The sequence below is a fragment of the Diachasma alloeum genome, unplaced genomic scaffold, assembly GCF_001412515.2.
Source record: "Diachasma alloeum isolate Michigan unplaced genomic scaffold, Dall2.0 Dall_scaffold_00214, whole genome shotgun sequence".
Classification (NCBI taxonomy): domain Eukaryota; kingdom Metazoa; phylum Arthropoda; class Insecta; order Hymenoptera; family Braconidae; genus Diachasma; species Diachasma alloeum.
Genome location: NW_021680379.1, coordinates 1,317,958 through 1,337,400, shown reverse-complemented (window position 1 = coordinate 1,337,400; position 19,443 = coordinate 1,317,958). Strand labels below are relative to the sequence as shown.

The 19,443-nt window shown below is 36.3% G+C and overlaps 1 protein-coding gene and 4 non-coding genes across 5 annotated transcripts; 2 read left to right on the top strand and 3 right to left on the bottom strand.

Annotated features, from left to right (window-relative positions):
• Window positions 1-3,701: 3,701 nt before the first annotated feature.
• Window positions 3,702-9,521, bottom strand: LOC107037167 (mannose-P-dolichol utilization defect 1 protein homolog). Its single transcript, XM_015255566.1, has 5 exons — window positions 9,251-9,521; window positions 8,950-9,015; window positions 8,739-8,871; window positions 5,890-6,094; window positions 3,702-4,061 (listed from the first exon to the last, which is right to left on the bottom strand). The coding sequence occupies exons 1-5, from the start codon at window positions 9,333-9,335 to the stop codon at window positions 3,819-3,821; spliced, it is 732 nt and encodes a 243-aa protein (XP_015111052.1). The 5' UTR covers window positions 9,336-9,521; the 3' UTR covers window positions 3,702-3,818.
• Window positions 9,522-10,225: 704 nt separating this feature from the next.
• LOC114841161 lies at window positions 10,226-10,344 on the top strand. Its single transcript, XR_003783036.1, has one exon. It is a non-coding gene; the product is annotated as a 5S ribosomal RNA (ribosomal RNA).
• A 381-nt stretch (window positions 10,345-10,725) lies between these two features.
• On the top strand, window positions 10,726-10,844 carry LOC114841166. The gene has a single exon (XR_003783040.1). It is a non-coding gene; the product is annotated as a 5S ribosomal RNA (ribosomal RNA).
• Window positions 10,845-13,793: 2,949 nt separating this feature from the next.
• On the bottom strand, window positions 13,794-13,912 carry LOC114841158. The gene has a single exon (XR_003783033.1). It is a non-coding gene; the product is annotated as a 5S ribosomal RNA (ribosomal RNA).
• Window positions 13,913-14,258: 346 nt separating this feature from the next.
• Window positions 14,259-14,377, bottom strand: LOC114841156. Its single transcript, XR_003783031.1, has one exon. It is a non-coding gene; the product is annotated as a 5S ribosomal RNA (ribosomal RNA).
• Window positions 14,378-19,443: the final 5,066 nt, after the last annotated feature.

The window sequence follows — 19,443 nt, the reverse complement described above, 5'->3', positions numbered from 1 at the left end:
GCCTTACGACCAGAATGATAAAAAAATACTTTTGGCGATACTTGCCTGAAAAGTGTACTTTTCGAAACGGTTTAGTGTGTGGAAAGCGATTGTTTTTCGCACGTCGTGGGTAAATCTCACGAACGTGTGTAAAGTGAATTCTCGTGTGTAAACCTTCACTTTAGACACTCGAAATTCACTTTACGCTCGTGAACTTTACGCACTAGTGCACAAAAACAACCATTTTACCCCCATTACTGTCAAGTCAGGTGATATAACAAAACCTATATCACCTGAAGCATATTATTGGACTCTTATTATCTTTAACGTGCAATTTTTGCTTTTTTCTATAACTTTTTTCATTTTTATCCATTCGTCCTTCGCATTTGACCTCATGACCCGTTGAAATGTCTAACCGTTGAGAACCATAACATCTGCTACCGCCCCCCGTTGACCCTAACTCAATTCCCTGAAACGCTGCCGACGCTGACTGCTTGGGGGTAGCGCAACAATTTGCAGCGGGGGTCGCAGGAAATAATACTGTATTGACGGAATTTTGCACTCACATATCCATACATGATATGAAGATCAACATGAGACTCAAACATACCTTAAACAAATTAAAATTACAGCGAACTTTTCTATAAATCGATTGCCTGGTAAAAATACAAATTAACGAATCAGAATGTCTATGAATTACTGCGAATTTCCTAACGTATTATGAAATTTAAAAAAATCAAAAAGAGAAAGGTAGAATAAAAGTTGAATGGACAAACTCCAACAAATGTGGCGGTTTTTTCGCTCACGAATAATCACTTTTTTTTCATAACGATTACAAAAAAAATATCAGAAAACATTTTTTATTGGGGGTTTCTTCAGCTCCACAAAAGGTCTTTCGCCTTTTCCACCCAAAATCTTTTGCTTCCGAGATCAATTTACAGTAATTAAAAGTTTCGAACATGACGCGTTATGATCCGCCATTTTGCTTAGAAATTTGTTTTTCCATTTTTACCCCCGATGGGAACGGATGGGCCTAATTTTATTCCCGGGTAGAAATCACGCCGCTCGAGCTCGGCTCGGAACCCATATCCCAGCTAGAAATACGCCACCCCGCCCCAGCTTGGGATAAACTCCACGCGCGTCACATGTACCCGAGGTTGAGCCGCGTCACGCGCTCACAGCCCAGCGTTAGACTATTACGCGAAACGCTTCGCCGGGCTTTAGTTGAATGGCCACTGCTCAACCTCAGGTTCATCTCCAATTACTCAATCCCAGTATACTTAACCTCAATAATGATTTGACAGGTCCGATGGCATCGTGATTTGAGCGAAAAAACAATCGAATAAATGTGAAGATGGCATGCTTTTTCAGATGAACAATCACAAGCTCATCAGAAATAACGTGATATTAACTAATCGAATGGGATTAATCTGAAAATACAAGGTAGAACAATTCACTGAAACGTAGTCAAAACTTTCTTTTTTCTCGCGAATACAACAAACAAAATCAAGAAAAATAATCACTTGAAAAACGTTAACGAACCTTTATTATTAATTATCAACGCTACAGGAGAGGATATTCTTCATTTTTCGATAGGCCTACGAGTTCTAAGAATATTCTACGATTTATTAGGGAAATGTTGAATACAGGTATGCCAAAATAACACGCATGAAAAAATTCAACAGAAAAACCTAGCGCTTTCTATTAAATTTCTATTGGAATTCTATGAGAATTCTCTGGAAGTTCTATTAGAATTCTATTCGTTTCTTGTGCCGATTCTATAGGAGATTATGCAACTTCATAGACTCTTTTTGTTAGGTAAAATTTGGTGCAAGAAAGTAAATAGGTTGTTATTTTCCTATAGATTTTCTTAGGCGTAAGATTTCTAAGTTTTTTCCGCTCGATTTTTCTTGATTTTCCAAAGTATTCAAATTTTAAATCGATATTCCAAAAATGCATAAATATCATTCTATTCCACCCTCCACTCGAAACGACACGACTCAATCGGAGCTGAGCTCTAAGCGTTGAGCCACAGCTCAAACTCAAGTGCCGGGTTATGCCGTCTGATGAGCGTTCGACTGTGAGCCGGTATGGAGCGGCGTGTCGCGACGTGAACTCGGGTCAAGCGGCAAGCCGAGGCTGAGCTCGCGCTCACCTGAGTTGCGGCTGAATCCCCGGTTGAATTTCTATTCGGGATTGTGCCGTGTTATTTTTACACTGGATGAAAAAAGTAAAAAAAAACGAGTAAACTGAAAAAAATGGATTTTTCCGTGATTTAATTCAGATAATCGAAAAAAATACCTACTTTTATTCGATTATAGGATAGTATATATGTGTATAGTACATAAAATATCCCTAAAAATAAGAAAGAAATTCAAAAAGCAAAAAAGAAACGAAAAAGATGATGAATAGGATTATGGCGATAACGAATGAATTATTCAACAATAAAATTCTCATTGTGAAAAGTTTTGTTGAAACCATTAATTTTTCCTCTATTATCATTCAGATGAAAATTAAGGAAAGTGAGAAACGGTAAGATTTTACTATTCTGATGGCGCCCATGGGAAACAATACGAGCGCGATGCGCGCACCCTCTTCTAGTCGAGGGGCTACAGACTGTAGTCAATTTCACCTGACGACATCAGTGATTTCAATGACTGATTGCATTGAATTCACGATTTTCAAGCATGATTTCCAGTAATTACATGACTCATCATGATTTCATTGACTCTATTCGACTGAAATCAATGATTTCTACGTAATTGAAATCACTGAAAACTCAATGACCCGAAATTGAAAGAATAATCGAATAATAATATCAAAACGATTGATTTTATTATCATAAAACATTTAACGAACGCTTATAAATTATTATTATTTCTAATAAACGAATGAACAATATTAGAAGTACTTTTTTACTTCTCTCAAAATTTTTTGGTCAACTTTCAAGTGCCTTTCATCATCAAACGTTGGAGGTGAAATTGTTTTTCGATATTGTTTAATATCATCATAGCCCTGAGACGTCATTGGCTGCGACAGTAATGTATCTGAATTTGTCTTTAAGATATACCAACAATACAAAACACCTATATCTCTTTTGTTACCATCAATACGTGTGTATAGAAAATTTTCGAACCAAAAATTCTAGAGCGAGTGTAGAGCGTGGTGTATTTTCGGTCGAGGGATTCCCTCGTGATTTCATGGATTTCATTGACTGCAAATGATTTCATTGTGACTTCAAGAAATGACTCCATGAATGGGAATCACGAGATTTCTATGATTTCACTGATGTCAGCGATTTCATGGGTGACTCCAAATTGATTTCACCAGCAAGTGACACCATGATTTCCGGAGTTACTAGCCCCTCGGTTCTAGTAGTTGAATAAAAACATGGTTAAAAAAAGTGTGGGGCTGGCATGCGGGGGGCCCGTTCGCTTCCGCTGGGGCGCCAGATTGTGATACTCAATCTCACTGTTTCATCAACTGTACCTGAGCATACGTTTTTCCCTCAAGTGAATTTTTCGTTTGCCTCACGTGAAAAATAAAAATAACAAATCAAAAGACCTTTTTTTCATTTTCTATAAAAATCCTAAAATTTCAATTTTGAGTTTTTATCCTCTTCTGAAACTATTTGAGAAAAATAACTATTTCGTCAGGGGTTTTCAATTTTTAATGTTGTAATTTTTGTTTTACGCCTATATTATAAAATTCACTACACAGAATCAATTAAAATTCATTACTCTTTATTAATTTACAATTATCGAACTATGTGTTGAACTGGAAGATATTATTAAAACGTGAAAATGAAATGTAACAATATAACTAGAGTCAATCAGTGCTTATTTAATCTTCTTCGCCTTCTTCTTCTTCTCAACATCAACATTCCAGTAGTAGAGTAACTGGAAAACAATAATCGCATTTGCAGAGGTGGAGCAGACGTACATAATAATCATGTTGGTGTCGCCCGTTTCCTGGACGGATGTGAATATTCTTGCCATTGAACCGAACAGAAGCATGAACATCGTCACCGCTGATAGCTGTCCCGTACTACCATTTTTGTAGTTTGTGTGTGCTTGACATAGCTGTGATAAAGAAATGAATGTTCAGATGCAGATAAGGATTTAAGTTATCCACTTCACGTATGAAGACAAGTGGATAATTGTTGCTTCCGCATGGAAGCATTGTAATCGTTCAAATTTAAGTTTCAGATTTTTGTGTTATATCAAGCTATTATGATCCAAAAAGTCCGAATATGTAACTTTTAGGCCCTGTCCGTATGTATGTGTGTATGTAACAAACTCTTTTCTTAGTTTTTCGATAATAAATCGATGAAATTGATTTTTTTTGCAAATGTACGGTTTTTTGACCTCTATCAATCGATATTAATTAAAATTTAATCCATATATTACATTTTTGATTTTTTTTTAATCGGTTGTCCCACCATAACTCGAAAAAAATGTTCTAAATTCATTGAATAATGGATTAACCCTCTTGAACTGGCTCAATGAGCAAAGCGACGCCTTTTCTCGATTTTTTCTTGTTGCATGCAAAATTATGTATGAAAAAATTGTAAAAATTACAATGCCTAGTTCAAGCCCTCTAGAACGAACTGATAAGATTCTTATCCCTTGAAAACCTCATGAATACCATGAAAAATAATAATTTAGTGAGACTGGTACGGAAAAGTAGCGCCTCGCCGCCCGGAGACAGTGCACTCGTGTAGTCGGTTTTTAGCCGCACTGTTGCCACGCCGTTCGTTTCAGTTCAGACATACTAGGCGTCAACATCTCTATCACGTGTCGTGTTTGGCGTCTCATAAAAAACGCGAATTAATTTTTTTGGAGAATAAATGGTGTTTAATTCGAAAAAAATGTGTGCAGTGTAGATTTTTATTCACGTATAGTGCTCGAATGTGGCAACACCGCGCTAACCTAACACGGGCGGCGCGTTGCTCACCGAGCCAGTGGACTCGGGTGGGCACCGAACGCCAGTTCAGGAGGGTTAATAAAATTACTGGGACGTCTCTTCGACCGAATTCAAAAATGAAAGCGACAGCTGTTAATTGTTGTTTTGATTTTTGGAATAATTTTCAGAAATTTTTTATTTTATAAAAATTACAATTCCGAGAATATCTCTAGATATGAAGCTCTATCACGTATGAAAAAAACCTATGGAGAATTTGAACATTTCCTATAGGATTTTCTAGATAGGAGATTTCCTAGAGCATAACCTAACTAATCAAAAATCAAGATAAAAATAAATTTAATATCCGAAAATTTTGGAAATTTCAGGAATTCTTGATTCAATCTATTTGCTATCCCTCAGTACATTTTCTTTGCGCCACAATTAATACAACATTAGAAAAGTGAGGTTTTCTAAGAATCGAGCCTGAAATGCGGCGTTCGTTGCGCGACCACAATCGTCAGTGGAATTTTCTTGCCGACGTTGCCAAATCTGGCCCACCGGCAGTCAGTCCGTAGCAGGGGATGAAAACGCCGGCTTCCTTCTCCTCTTTTATTTGGTTGCGGAGGTTTAGGTACCAACCAATTTTCGTTTATTTTTTCGCAGTAATAAATTTTCTTATGAAACTAATCCTGTTGGGATTTTTTCTAAAGAAGATGTTTCTAATGTTTTTTAATAGAATGAAACAAAGAAAAAATACATCTTAATTAATATGAAACATTTATGTGGAAGACATTGTATAGACAAAATCTCAACAAAATATGTTGCGTGGAAAAATTGAACCTAAGAAATTTCTTATATTCAATTTTTTTTCTACTAAATTATTGGATTGAAAAAAAATGTGAAGAAGATTCACAATTCTGAATAGAAATTAACAAAAAATTGATTGAGCTTTTATCAAATTTTTGGTATAGGTGTTATCTTCAATAAAAATTCTAGATTTCCTACCTTGCTGATTAGGACAATAGGAATGGTGAGTGATTGGGCGCCCCATAATATGTTCAATGGAGTTAATCCAGTAACGACTGCAGTAATTACTGCCAGGTATCCAGCGAAAAAGGCAGTTGCTTTAACTGTGTCTCCACGGTAATGTAGAACGAGTACAGCTATAGCGAGAGTTTGAATCCCCAAAAATACGCCGTCCCCCCAGGCACTGAAAGGAAATGTACAAATAGATACCGCACTAGTCATTGAAAAAATAATCTTGAAGAATAAAAGATAATATATAATACTATATGGATATTATATGGATATATGAATAATAATAATATATGGAAATATATGTAAGTACAATTATTTTTCCAATACACTGAGACATTTTTTTTTTGACAATTACGTCTTCATTTGTATCAAGGTACGCATGGATCGAAAATTGACAAGAATAGAATATTTGACACTGAAGAAGAAAAAACTTTCGTCAAATGATTTTGTTCTTGTCCTATAAAGGCGAAGATAATTTGTGACAAGAAAGTGATATGTCAAGCCAAGTCTGGTTGAATTAATTTATTCAACAGTTTTTGAGTCTCAAATTCAAAATATTTTAATGCAAAAACTACTTGACTAGGTTCGAGGAGTTGCTTTCTTGTTGTAAACAAATTGCCCCTCATCTTTCGGGCAAGTACAAAATCTCTTGACGAAATATTTCTTTTCTCAGTGTAAGATATTGTTTTCTCGTCAATTTTCAAGCCATGAGTATCTTGATACAAATAAAGACGTACTTCTCAAAAAAAAAAAATTTTATCCGTGTATACGAAGGAAAGTAGAACATTAGTTATTTTTTAGATTTAGTTATACACCGCATTCATAGTGCTCTTTAGTCAGTGAGTTTTTTCAATTTCATAAAATTAGATGACGGTCGCTTGCTTCGCTCGGTTCACTCAGTCGAGTGCTAGTCAATCACGGTTCGATTGATTGGCCATCAATAAACCAACGATCGGCTAGCAATCGACCAACAATTGACCACCGACTAACCATCGACCGGCAATCAACCAATGATCCATCCATTCAGTGATCAACCAACGACCAACCGACCATCGATCAAGTGAACAAGTCGATCTACTATCGAGTCACCATCCAGTAGCCATTGATCGATCCTTCAGGGATGCCGAATGGGGAGTCCCGCACAGTTACGTGAACATTCATAATGAAAAATGAATTGAGTCAATGAGGTTTGAATTCATTAGCGGTTACCCAGCCACAATTTTGAAAATAATTTATTAGAGGCCATGGTTCTATACTGAAAGCATCAACCTCTCATTCTAGCCTGATTTGAGTTTCCACTCGGGTATATGTCAAACAAGCGTATGATTATTACATTATATTAATCCGATAAAATTTTCCATCTCCGATTTTTATTCTTTGCTATTTTTTTATGTATTCTATCAAAATGTGAGGATAGAAATTGAATTGATGGGTATTATTTCATTATTTGAAAACGAAAAATTTCATTTTCATGATCTGATTTAATTGAGAGGAATTATTATATTATACTGATATTATTTAACATAAATATCTCTTCATTTGAAAATGAGAAAAATTGTTCCCACAATTTGTATACTACAATGGGAATAGAATCCAATAAATTTAATTTAATCTAACCACAAAGAAAAATTGGAAAGAAAACAATAAAACAAATTAATATAAAATAATCTAGCGACGGGCGCGAAGCTATTACTACGCATAGATATGCATATAATACGCACAAAGCTAGTGTTCTTCATACACAGCTAGACAGAAGTTCCACACTACTATGCGTGATTTACGTATTAATGACACATGATTTTCACGATTTCATAAATTGCTTTCTGTGCGTACGCTCGCACACACACGGACAAATACAAGCATCCCTTATAAAACGATATACAATGATTCTAGAGATCATAAAATATGGTGATACTATAGGGGGGGGGGGGGGGGGTCAAGTGGAACGTTGAATATATCAACTCAAAAATCTCAATATCTGTTCATAAATAAAGATCATAGGAATTGGAATAGGTCGCAGACATTCCCTTTTAGTGCATTCGAGATCTCCCTTTGAATTCTCACATTTGATTTTTGCAGTAATTATTGTAACCATCCTATGTAGATTGGAAACTTAATGAATATACCATTCAAGTAATTCTGAAGTCAATCGTAAATTGTAATAGCGCTGTTAATGTTTGTAAGGAAACAAGAAACATCTAGCTTTTGAAATACCATTTAAATTGGTTATCGGGCAATACGACACTCGTAAATTTAAACACATGGATTTAACACATGCATTTTCAACACTTGGCGTTTTAATATATACAAATTTAAAGCGTGTTTTATTTTGTATGTGTGTGTATTTGAAGTTTTATGTCACCTCAATAATCCCTCATTGTTGGACACGTGACGATGCGTACGTCGGACTTCAAATTAGTATTGTTTTGATGACATTTTTTGTGATAATAAGTATTAGGAATTGATTTTTAAAACACTGTAGTGGTGTGTAGTATGATATTATTTTGTTGTGATTAGTTTAATTGTAATCTAATATCAATTTATTGAAATAGGTGTTTTGCTGATTTATATGTTCTCATTTATTGATGCAATTCACTGTATTGTTGTTCATATTTTTTTGATTTTTCATTAAATTAATTCTCATGCTAAAAATAAATATTTATTGATTTTAAAGACTGTGTTGATAATGGCGTTGAATGTGTGTGTTGAACTTGTTGTTGTTATATTTGTTTGTGCTAACATTTACGTATGTCATTTTGACATGTAATCCTATAATTAATGTATTCTCGGTTATGCATTATCATCTCTGTAATTACCTGAATGGAAAACCGCTGACAAAACTGTACGATATCATCGCAGTGATGGCGAATAAATCTAAAAGGACACTTGTAAAATTTATTCCCTCGCTGCTTTTGCTGTTGTAAATCTTCACAACTTGAGGGACTTTGACTGTAAAAAAAATTAACATTTCATACTGATAAGGTAAACAATGAAATTCAACATTGTTTCATCTTTTGGACTAATTACCCATTAAGGAGCCCGCAATGATCGCAAGGCCGAGACTTTTGCTGAGAGTGGCCTTAAAGCACTGAACTGTCACAATGTATACAAAAAAATGTTATTGTGAAAATATGCGAGTGAAGTAATGTATTTTCAAGTTTTGAATGCTGTTAAGACTTCCCGCCTTCAAGGGTCAAGTCGAAGTGCTCAGGGGTGGGCCTGAAGTACCATTATTACATCAATACTCGGAGCCCCTTATGTAATTTATAATTCCTTACATGAGTGATTTCGATTAGCAATAAATTGAATGAATTAAACGTAAATTTACCGTGTAAAAAATTCAAATTCGTAAAATACTCGTCAAGGCACTGCTCTGAAAAGAGGAGTCGGGATACCGCTTTAATGTACTCCATTTTTTATAAATTATTCAATTAACGTTAGCATTAATTTTTTATATTTTTTTGTCTTGAACCGACACTTTCGGTGGAATTCGAGCGTTCGAATCAATTACTTTAGAATGCACTCGCGGGAATGTGTGGGTTATCTCAGGAACTGGTGTTGTATTTCAACACGTCAACAATCTGCGACAACTGCGACTATCTTTCCGGGTGTACGCTGCTGCCATCTGATCGTAACTTGCTAACTCCATCGGTTGTAAACTCTACTGACGGTAATGAATGAGATGCGCCAGTACCGACCGTGAGGAAGCAAAATTTTTGGAAAACGTCCGATAAAATAAACGAAAATTCTAAATGAAAATTACGGTGTCATACAATCACCGAATTACGATGGTTAAGGGCTTTTCGCCGTATATACCCGAGTGGAAATTCTAATCAGGATAGAATAAGAAACTGACCAGTAAAAACTGACTTTGATCAGTTGTGGGTTAGAAATGTGACGCTTGTTTGGATCCATGCCTAATCTAAATTTTGGGATCCGATCTTTCTGAGCAGTAGCGGATGACTGATCAGAATGAGATCACAAGTCACTCCACCACATTGGATCCCGATGATACTCCATTCAGAATCCCATCAAATCCTGATTCGACAGTCTAATCAATAAATTCTGACCAGTATTGGACCTAAAACTGATCTAGAACCAAGCTTACTGAGTGAAATTTCCACTCGGGTGAGAGTGTAGTAGACACTGTTTGGCCCTCACTCAGCCGAAGACACTGTCCTATCTCCTGATTTCACGTCATGAAATTTACATTATTTTCAACGGTATTTAGTAAATCACATCGATTTTCAATTAGGTCGCGCATTCTTAGGCTACATTTGAAATTTTTTTAAACTAAATTTCAGCCAACGACCATATCACGCTGAAAACGCCAGTTCTCGTCCGATCACTGAAGCTAAGCAGCATTGAGCGTGGTTAGTACTTGGATGGGTGACCGCTTGGGAACACCACGTGCCGTTTGGCTCTTTCTTTTGAATTTTTCCTTTTTCAGACGTGTTGATAAGTAATAAAATGTCACTGATAAACAGTCAGATGTTTTACATTTTCATTCACTTCGTGACTAATTGATCATGTATTGTCATTTTTGGGAATTGGAAAATGTGATTGCGAGTTCGACGAGGTCATGAAGTTTCTTGAGTTGAAGTTTATAGATATCTTTTTGTTCGTATATAGGAGTGTGGTAGACACTGTTTAGCCTTCACTCGGCCAAAGACGCTGTAGTTACTCCTGATTTTACTTCATGAAATTTACAGTATTTTCAACGGCTTTTAGTGCTTCACCTCTATATTTAATTAGATCACGAATTCGCAGGCTATATTCGAAATTTTTTTGAACAGAATTTCAGCCAACGACCATATCACGCTGAAAACGCCAGTTCTCGTCCGATCACTGAAGCTAAGCAGCGTTGAGCGTGGTTAGTACTTGGATGGGTGACCGCTTGGGAACACCACGTGCCGTTGGCTATTTCTTTTAAATTTTTTCCTTTCCAGAAGTGCTGATAAGCAATAAAATGTCACTGATAAGCAATTACATTTTGTTAATTTTCATTCACTTCGCGACTAATGCCTCGAGTAGAAATTCAAATCAGCCTGGAGTACGGGACTGCGATTAGTAAAAACTGGATTTGATCAGTTTTGGATCAGATCTGCAACGCTTGTTTGGATTCATGCCTGATCCGAATGTCAGGATCCGGTTTATTTGTTCAGTACTGGATCCAAACTCCCTGACCACTGTGCGATCAAATCCGTCTGGTCATTGATTCAATCTGTCGTATCAGTGCCTGATCAATTTTTCAGGATCGGTCCTCAGCATTTATAAAATAGCTAACATGAAATGAAAACAAGATTTGGGACTGTCTTGACGTCGAATTTTTATTTAGTCATGTGTGTCTCTGATGAAAGAAATAGTTTATGAATTTCAACTATTAACAAGGAATGGTGAATAATGAAATTGAATAATAAATAATAGCAATAACTGACATGAACAAATTTCGATAGAACTCTTGATAAGAATTGGAAAAATAAATTTGAAAAATAGGTTTCGGAGAAGTTTCGTGAGTTCTAGATTGGACCTTGAAGTTCTGCGTAATTTTATTAAAGTTAAAACTAACTAAAAAAAATGAAATGAAAATTCAGAATATAGACCTTTCGAAATTTTGTAACAAAGACCCTCTAATCTGGAAAATCTAGAAAATTGCGAAAGTCCAGAAATCTTTAATCTCACCGTTACCCCTCCTGGTCACCTGTTATAATTTGGATCTAAATTGTCACTCATGATTTATACACTGTTTACTGACCGACGATCGCATCAGACTTTCGGTGCTCATTTTTTGCATCGGTTCTCGTCGAAACGATCTTCAAATTCGGATTCTACGCCTCAAAAAACATCGAAAAATATCAAGTCGACTAGTAACCCCAAAAATTTATATCAAATGGTAGCTAGCGAATGGACTAGTAATTGGTTGGAATCTGATTGCATCGGATTAAACTCTAAAGTGTACAATGGTTGTCATACGGAGGAGTTAGCAATAAAAACGCACCAAGAATGAAACCTTCGAATACCGTTTACTGAATTTATTATAGCGCACACAATTAGATACATAGGATCGAAAAAAACGGGGTAATATTACATGGAAAAATTGAGGAGTAAATGTATAATTTTGCGTGTTTGTTTGACTTAGTGATTTTGATTAATGAGATGTCAAAGGGGTGGTTACTATCACTCAGGCGCAATATCTCAGGATCTCTGATGTCTCCTTCAAATCTGGGGAGGTGCCGAAAAGTCGGGTGGCTAGTGAGCCAGGCCGTGAGGTTGTAACAATGGTGTTGATGACGATGATGGTTCTAGAGTCTTTGACGCCTCAGTAGGGGTTACAGACGCGGATAATGTCGATGGTGTTATTGAAGAGTTGAAATTGATATTTGAACAATTTCACGGAGTTGAAGAAGCCCCTAGTGTGGTCCATAAAATTTGAATTGAAAACTCAGTGAATAAATGGTGAAGTCAAAGAAGTTAGCTCTCCACAGAATTCCAGTGCTTGAGGCGCAAATAAACAGTCAAATCTCGGTTTAAGATGACCACACTAGTATAGTGAGTGGCTGAAGACTACCAGAGATAAGTCGTCACGAAGAGTCCGAGTTTCACGATGGTAGAAAGACTGTCTTAGATAAGAATTTGGAAGACAGTGAACAAAGTCAACGTTTTATATTGTTGTTCAGAGTGACACAGTGCGGAGCGACCGTCACAAAATGTAGTTTTAGAATGAACAAGGAATGTCGAAAATCATTCCCTTATATACGAATCTGCTAGGATCAGCTTACCGAAGGTGTGGAGGGTGGCCTGGTTAAGGTGACACAAAAGTTTCCAGAAAATGTGAAATAACTGAATAGTCCCGAGGTATCACCTGCCATTTGATTTCCCCTTTTCGAGTATCTAGCGGTGTAGTACATTTAGCTATCATTTCGAGCGTGGGCCGTTTTCTTTGGGGGACCAACAGTTAAATCCGCGAATTTAAATTACTGTTTTTTTTATAGGTTGTCGGTGTTTCACGGAACATTCCCGTTTTCCAGCAGTACCTCTTAGGATAGTTTTGTCGAATTCCTCCATTTTTTTCGGTAATCAAATTCATATATATGCCGCCTCTAGGAGTTTTAGGGACACTACGGTACCACGTCACTCCCGCGGTACCGATGCCCATTCGAGTAGTGTTCGGGGTGTAACATCTACACTCATAGGGATCCGTAGGTGAGGTATGAAACTAGCCTTCTCCTTTCGGCTTATGCGCTGTTAGTTTTGGAAGTCTATTCAATTTACTTAATAAGATGCATTTTTGACTATCAGAGTGAATACAGACGGAGGGGATGTAGATAGTTCATAGCGTTTCCGTATTTCCCTCAGCGCCACTGTTCTTTTTTTTTAGTACCTTGTAGAGCAGTCTCGTCGAAATTCTCCGTTTTTCGGTAATCAAATGCATACATCTGTCACCTCCTACACTTGCTCATGAGAGGGACTGTCACCTCCTTCCTTTGCATTGTGACTTTACTGGTGTTCTATGATACCAGGTCCCTCCCGTTACACCGACGCCCATCCGAGTGGTGTTGGTGGGTTAACATCTACCCTTTTGTTACACCGATGCCCATTCTGTAGTCTTTTCCTTTTGCTCATATGTGGTTAACTTTGACGATTTTCACTCGGTATTCATTCGAGATTTGATATTGTTGGTAATTAACTGTGGTATCTGCAACACTTATCCGGGAGATCTGATCAGAAAACTCTGATCAGTATTGAATCTAAAGCTGATTTAGACCTAGAAGACTGCGCGAAATTTCCACTCATGTAGTCGCCAAATTAATGAGAATTAGCAAACTAATTGCTTATCAGCACTTCTGAAAAGGGGAAAATTCAAAAGAAAGAGCCAACGGCACGTGGTGTTCCCAAGCGGTCACCCATCCAAGTACTAACCACGCTCAATGCTGCTTAGCTTCAGTGATCGGACGAGAACTGGCGTTTTCAGCGTGATATGGTCGTTGGCTGAAATTTAGTTGAAAAAAATTTTGAATATAGCCTAAGAATGGGTGACCTAATTGAAAGTAGATGGGTCCAACTAAATACCGTTGAAAATAATGTAAATTTCATTAAGTGAAATCCGGAGATACGACAGCGACTTTGGCCGACTGAATACCAAACAGTATTTACTACACTCCTATGTATGGAGAAAAAGAGCTCCATAACCTTCAACTCAAAAAACTTCATGAACTCGTCGATCCCGCAACCAAATTTTCCATTTGTCAAAAATGACAAGGAATGATCAATTAGTTGCAAAGTAAATGAAAATTTGAAAAATCTGATTGTTTATCAGTGAAAGATTCAAAAGGAAGAGCCAACGGCACGTGGTGTTCCCAAGCGGTCACCCATCCAAGTACTAACCACGCTCAACGCTGCTTAGCTTCAGTGATCGGACGAGAACTGGCGAGTTCAGCGTGATATGGTCGTTGGCTGAAATTCTGTTCAAAAAAATTTCGAATATAGCCTAAGAATTCGTGATCCAATTAAAAATAGAGGTAAAGAACTAAAGGCCATTGAAAGTACTGTAAATTTAATGAAGTAAAATCAGGAGTAACTGCAGTGTCTTTGGCCGAGTGAAGGCCAAACAGTGTTTACCACACTCCTATATACGGAGAAAAAGAGCTCCATAACCTTCAACTTAAGAAACATCATGAACACGTCGAACCCGCCATCAAATTTTCCAGTTCCCAAAAATTACAACGAATGATCAATTAGTCGTAAATGAAAATTTGAAAAATTTGATTGTTTATCAGCGTCATTTTATTGCACGCTATCACCGCGCCTGAAAAAGGAAAAATTCAAAAGAGAGCCAACAGCACGTGGTGTTCCCAAGCGGTCACCCATCCAAGTACTAACCGCGCTCAACGCTGCTTAACTTCAGTGGTCGGACGAGAACTGGCGTTTTTTTTTTTTTTAAGATGTTTATTTCCATAATAGCCAAATACATGATCAATAGTGGATTTTATATTTCTCCAATAAACGGAAGATTCCTTATCTAAGATGATTTAATGCAAAAAAAGTCGTTCAACGACGTGCTATATGCTATGATCCTTATCTGTATGACTGATTGTGTTATTATTCCTATTTATTATTTTGTACCATAGTCAATATGGTTCCTATCGTTGTTTTGAGTGGAAAGGCTTCAAAAACCACTTGGTCGTTATCTCGTGCTCTAGGACACCCTATGCTAAACTTATAATCTAAATAATCGGTTTATATACATATATATACATTATTTACAACGGATAAACTATTTCTTCACAATTTTTTTTACTGGTTTTCTAACCACCAGTATTTCGTCTTATTTTCCCTATGTTTATTGTACTCTTCTAGGTTAGCAATTGAATTGTTATATCTCCATAGTTCATATTCTGTTTCCGTGTTCAAATTCGGAGCCCAATGGATTGATTTGACTTGGGATGACCTGTGCACATAATAAATGACAGGGACACCTTTTTCATCTTGTAGATAATTATTTTTATCCAAATAGATAAAACCCTCTGGTGGGACATATCCAGTCTCAAACGACTTTATTATATAATCCTCGTCTATTTCGCAGCTTTCAGATATCACTGAGTTATCCATCTTCTTTATGTTTGACCAGTAGCCTCTTATTAATTTTATAATATGGATATCTATCCTAGGGATTTTGGCTGCTTCGTATAATTTCAGATTACTCACGTAATGTTTGAAATTACTTTCTTCGGATCTATACATTGATAGACAGGTTCTTAGACATTTTCTTTCAAAACATCTTAATTTTTCCATTACGTGTGTACTCTGGTTGAACCATACTACACAGCCATATGTCAATATCGGTCTTATTAGCAGCATATAGCAGATAACTTTGGTTCTCTTATTGAGATTTTCATTATGAAAAAGCCTCTTCAGCATTTGGACTGCTTTTTCTGCTTTCCCCAGTTGGATATTGATATGTTGAGTAAATTTCAAGTTTTCATCGATATTTACTCCCAGATATTTGACGAGATTTTTGTGTGGTATATTTTCTTCAGCGTCTAGAGCTGGTTTGATATGAAATTTTTTATAATTTCTTTTCACTTCGTGGGTAGCTGTCATAAGCTTTGGTTTGAATAGAATGGTTTCACATTTTCCGTCATTTATTTTCAATTTCCACGTATGGCAAAAGAAAATTATTTTTCCAAAGAGTTCTTCTAAACCTTTTTGAATATTTTCGTCTTTTTTATCGATATAATAGATAATCAAATCGTCCGCGAATGAAATTCCATATTTCTTACTATCTTGATTTATTTCGTATAATTTGAGCACGTCACTATTGTAAATATTAAAGAGGATTGGTGAATTCACTGTGCCTTGCTGAACTCCATTAGGTATAACAAATCGTTTTTCTGAATGGATTATCCCATCAGTAGTCCTGAAACTTCTATTTGTAATCATATTCCATATCAATATTATCATGTGCTCAGGGAAGCCTTTTTTCATCAGTTTATAAATCAAGACTCTGATCCAGACTGTATCGAAAGCTTTCTCCAGATCAATCAAACAAGCTCCAACACATAGTTTATTGCTTATTGCCTCATAAATGTCCGAGGAAAGTCTCGACACCGCATGAACCGCCGAATGTTTATGTTTAAAACCAAATTGGCGTTCTGGTATTATTTTATTCCCTTCACAAAAGGAATTTATTGCAATATTTATCACGATTTCAAATATTTTTCCTATATTTGGTAATAAACTTATTGGTCTATAACTAGTAGGGTTTGTTGGATCTTTCCCTGGTTTTTGGATTGCTATGACATTTGCTTCTTTCCATTTTTGAGGAAATGTCATGTAATTCAGGCAGTTATTAAATATTATGCAATAATTTTCTATTACTCTATTTGACAAGTTTTTTAATACAATGTTTGGTATTTTATCGTTGGCTGAAGATCTTTTATTATTTAACTTTCTGAATATCCCGGTTAATTTATATATACTTGTAAAATAATTTGGGGGATCATCAATGGGATATATGGCTCTATTATTTTCAGTAAATGTTGTAATTGTTTGGTCATTTTCCATCTTTTCTTTGAGTTTGTTGGTATCTCTGTAGATTATATTTTCCAGTCTTTTTCTGCCTAAGTCTTCATTTTGTTCATGAATATTTGCAAAATGTTGACCTAGAATATTTAATTTTTATGTATAGTATATCCGATACTATACTATACTAATGAATTTCCCCGGGGGTAGGAGGGGATATCGGAATGGTACAGCTTAACTTTGAATTCATCTTGGAAGTTCGATAGCCAATCGGCGAGGACGTTTCCACGTGTGTTATTTACTGGATTGCCCCAATTTGCGTGTTTCGCGTTGAGGTCACCCGCTAAGATGTAATACGTTTTTTCATCACTAAGATTGAATTGTTCGAATAAACTATGAAATTCTTTTTTGAAATTCTCACTCTGACCATGCGGTACGTAGAGTGATATGATTATTAGCTTGTAGCCGTTATTAAGCTGGAATTGAAGGGCTAGTGCTTCTATAATTTTGGTATTGTTACTATATGACGTTCCAATTTTTGTGTATGCTAGGGGTTTTTTCACTAGAATTGCGATTCCTCCTCCTTGTTTATTGTTTGGTCGATCTCTCCTTTCTACTCTGTATTTTTCAAATTCTAATTTATGCTGTGGACTGAGTTTCGTTTCATTGATGAAGACTATATCTGGGTTGTATTGATTTAACGTGTTTAATAAATTATTTCGTCGGCTATTTCTGATAATAGAATTGACGTTAACTGAAATTATTTTCAGTTTATTTACTATTTTCGGGTTTTGTTTATTGGTCGCCATTGTTAAGGGGGTTTGTATGCTCCATCATGAGGAGTTCAATTCTGGCAGTATTGTTTTCTACTATTGTTAGTAATGTTTGCAATTGTACTCTGATTGACTTAATTTCTGCAATTAAGTCAACATTTTCATTAGGCTTAGTTTGGTTTCTCGGTGTCCCTTGTACTATTTGTGAGTATTGGATATTTGGATTTCTAATGAGTTGTCTCACCTGTTGTATAATCGGATTATCTTGTTTGGGTTTTTTGTTTTGTGTTTGTATTTTTTGGATCAGTTCTTTACGTTTTGGACAACCCTTGTAAGATGCTGGGTGTCCAACTTGTTGGCATAATACACAATATAAATTCTCTTTAAGAGTTTCTGTATCTGAGTTGATTTTACATTGTCCTGGCAAATGGGGGTCTTTACATTTAACGCAGCGATATTGCATATTGCAATTTGATGCTGCGTGGCCTAGCCGTTGACAATTTTTACATTGCAATGGATCTCTTTTTTTCATTTTCTCAAATTCAATTTTCTGGTGTAGGACATATCTTATGTCTTTCAATTTGCCTGGTAGACTTTGTGGTGTAATTTGTATGATGTAGATTGGTAGATCTATCTTATTTTTCCTTGATTTAGGGGTCGAGAATTTTGTGACTTTCATGAACTCGAGATTTGTACTTTCTTGGCTTTTCAAGTCAATCAAAATTTCATCTGGGGTATAACTACTATCTATCCTTTTCAAGAGAAATGTTTGATTTTTATTCTCTTCTAGAGTAAATGTGAAATGATCGATATTCTTCTCTTTTAATGCATTTCGGATTTTTTTATGATTTTCAATGCTGTCTGCCTAAACTAGGTGTTTACCAAAGCTATTGAGGGTCTTAATTTTGAAATCTTTGATATTTAAATCCTGAGAGATTGTTTTGATGGTTTCTTTTACATTTTTACCTGAGATATTAATCGGAGGTATTTTCTGTTTTCGGTGTGTTGTCGTCGTCTCTGTAGTGACATTGAAGCGGGTGTGTTGTTTGGCCGCCTCTCTGTCGTTTGCATGGATGTGTTTGGCTCACGATGTCACTGGCCTCGGTGTCCATCTGTGTGTGCTGTTGGTCTACCTGTGTTGGTCCCCCGGATGCATCTCGGTTGACTTGCACGTGCTGACTCTGTTTTTTCTTCGTTTTTCTGTGGTGATGTTTTCAACTGCTCTTTCAATTGCTGATTTTCTCGTAGAAGAGATTCATACTCTTTTTTAATGTGATCATACTTGAATTTTAAATCCCCAACTGTTATCTCCAATTGGTGCACTCGATGCTTATCCGATGGCGCCATTGGTGTTGGTGTGGGGCTTTGATTTTTGCGTTTGGCTTGCTTCTCGCCTCCGTCTCCAGAGGTGTTTAAACTGCTGTCTGATGTATTTGCCTCTATGTTTCTTGAGTATTGCTCATTTCTTTTTCTCTTCTTTTCTTTCTCCTTTCGGATTAATTCATGTAGGTGCTGGGTGCTCCTGGATTTGGTCTCAAGCCGACTTATCTCTCTCGTGCTTAAGATTGGTGCTTCTGTATCCATGGCACTGGCATTTTCTTTATTGTTTTCCACTTCTGCGGAACTATTATCAATTTTTGGCTGGCTTTCGCCACTCACTTTGTTTAAAGATTTTGATCTTGTTTTACGAATTACACTGGTTTTATTTGCGAATTGTAGTCGATGT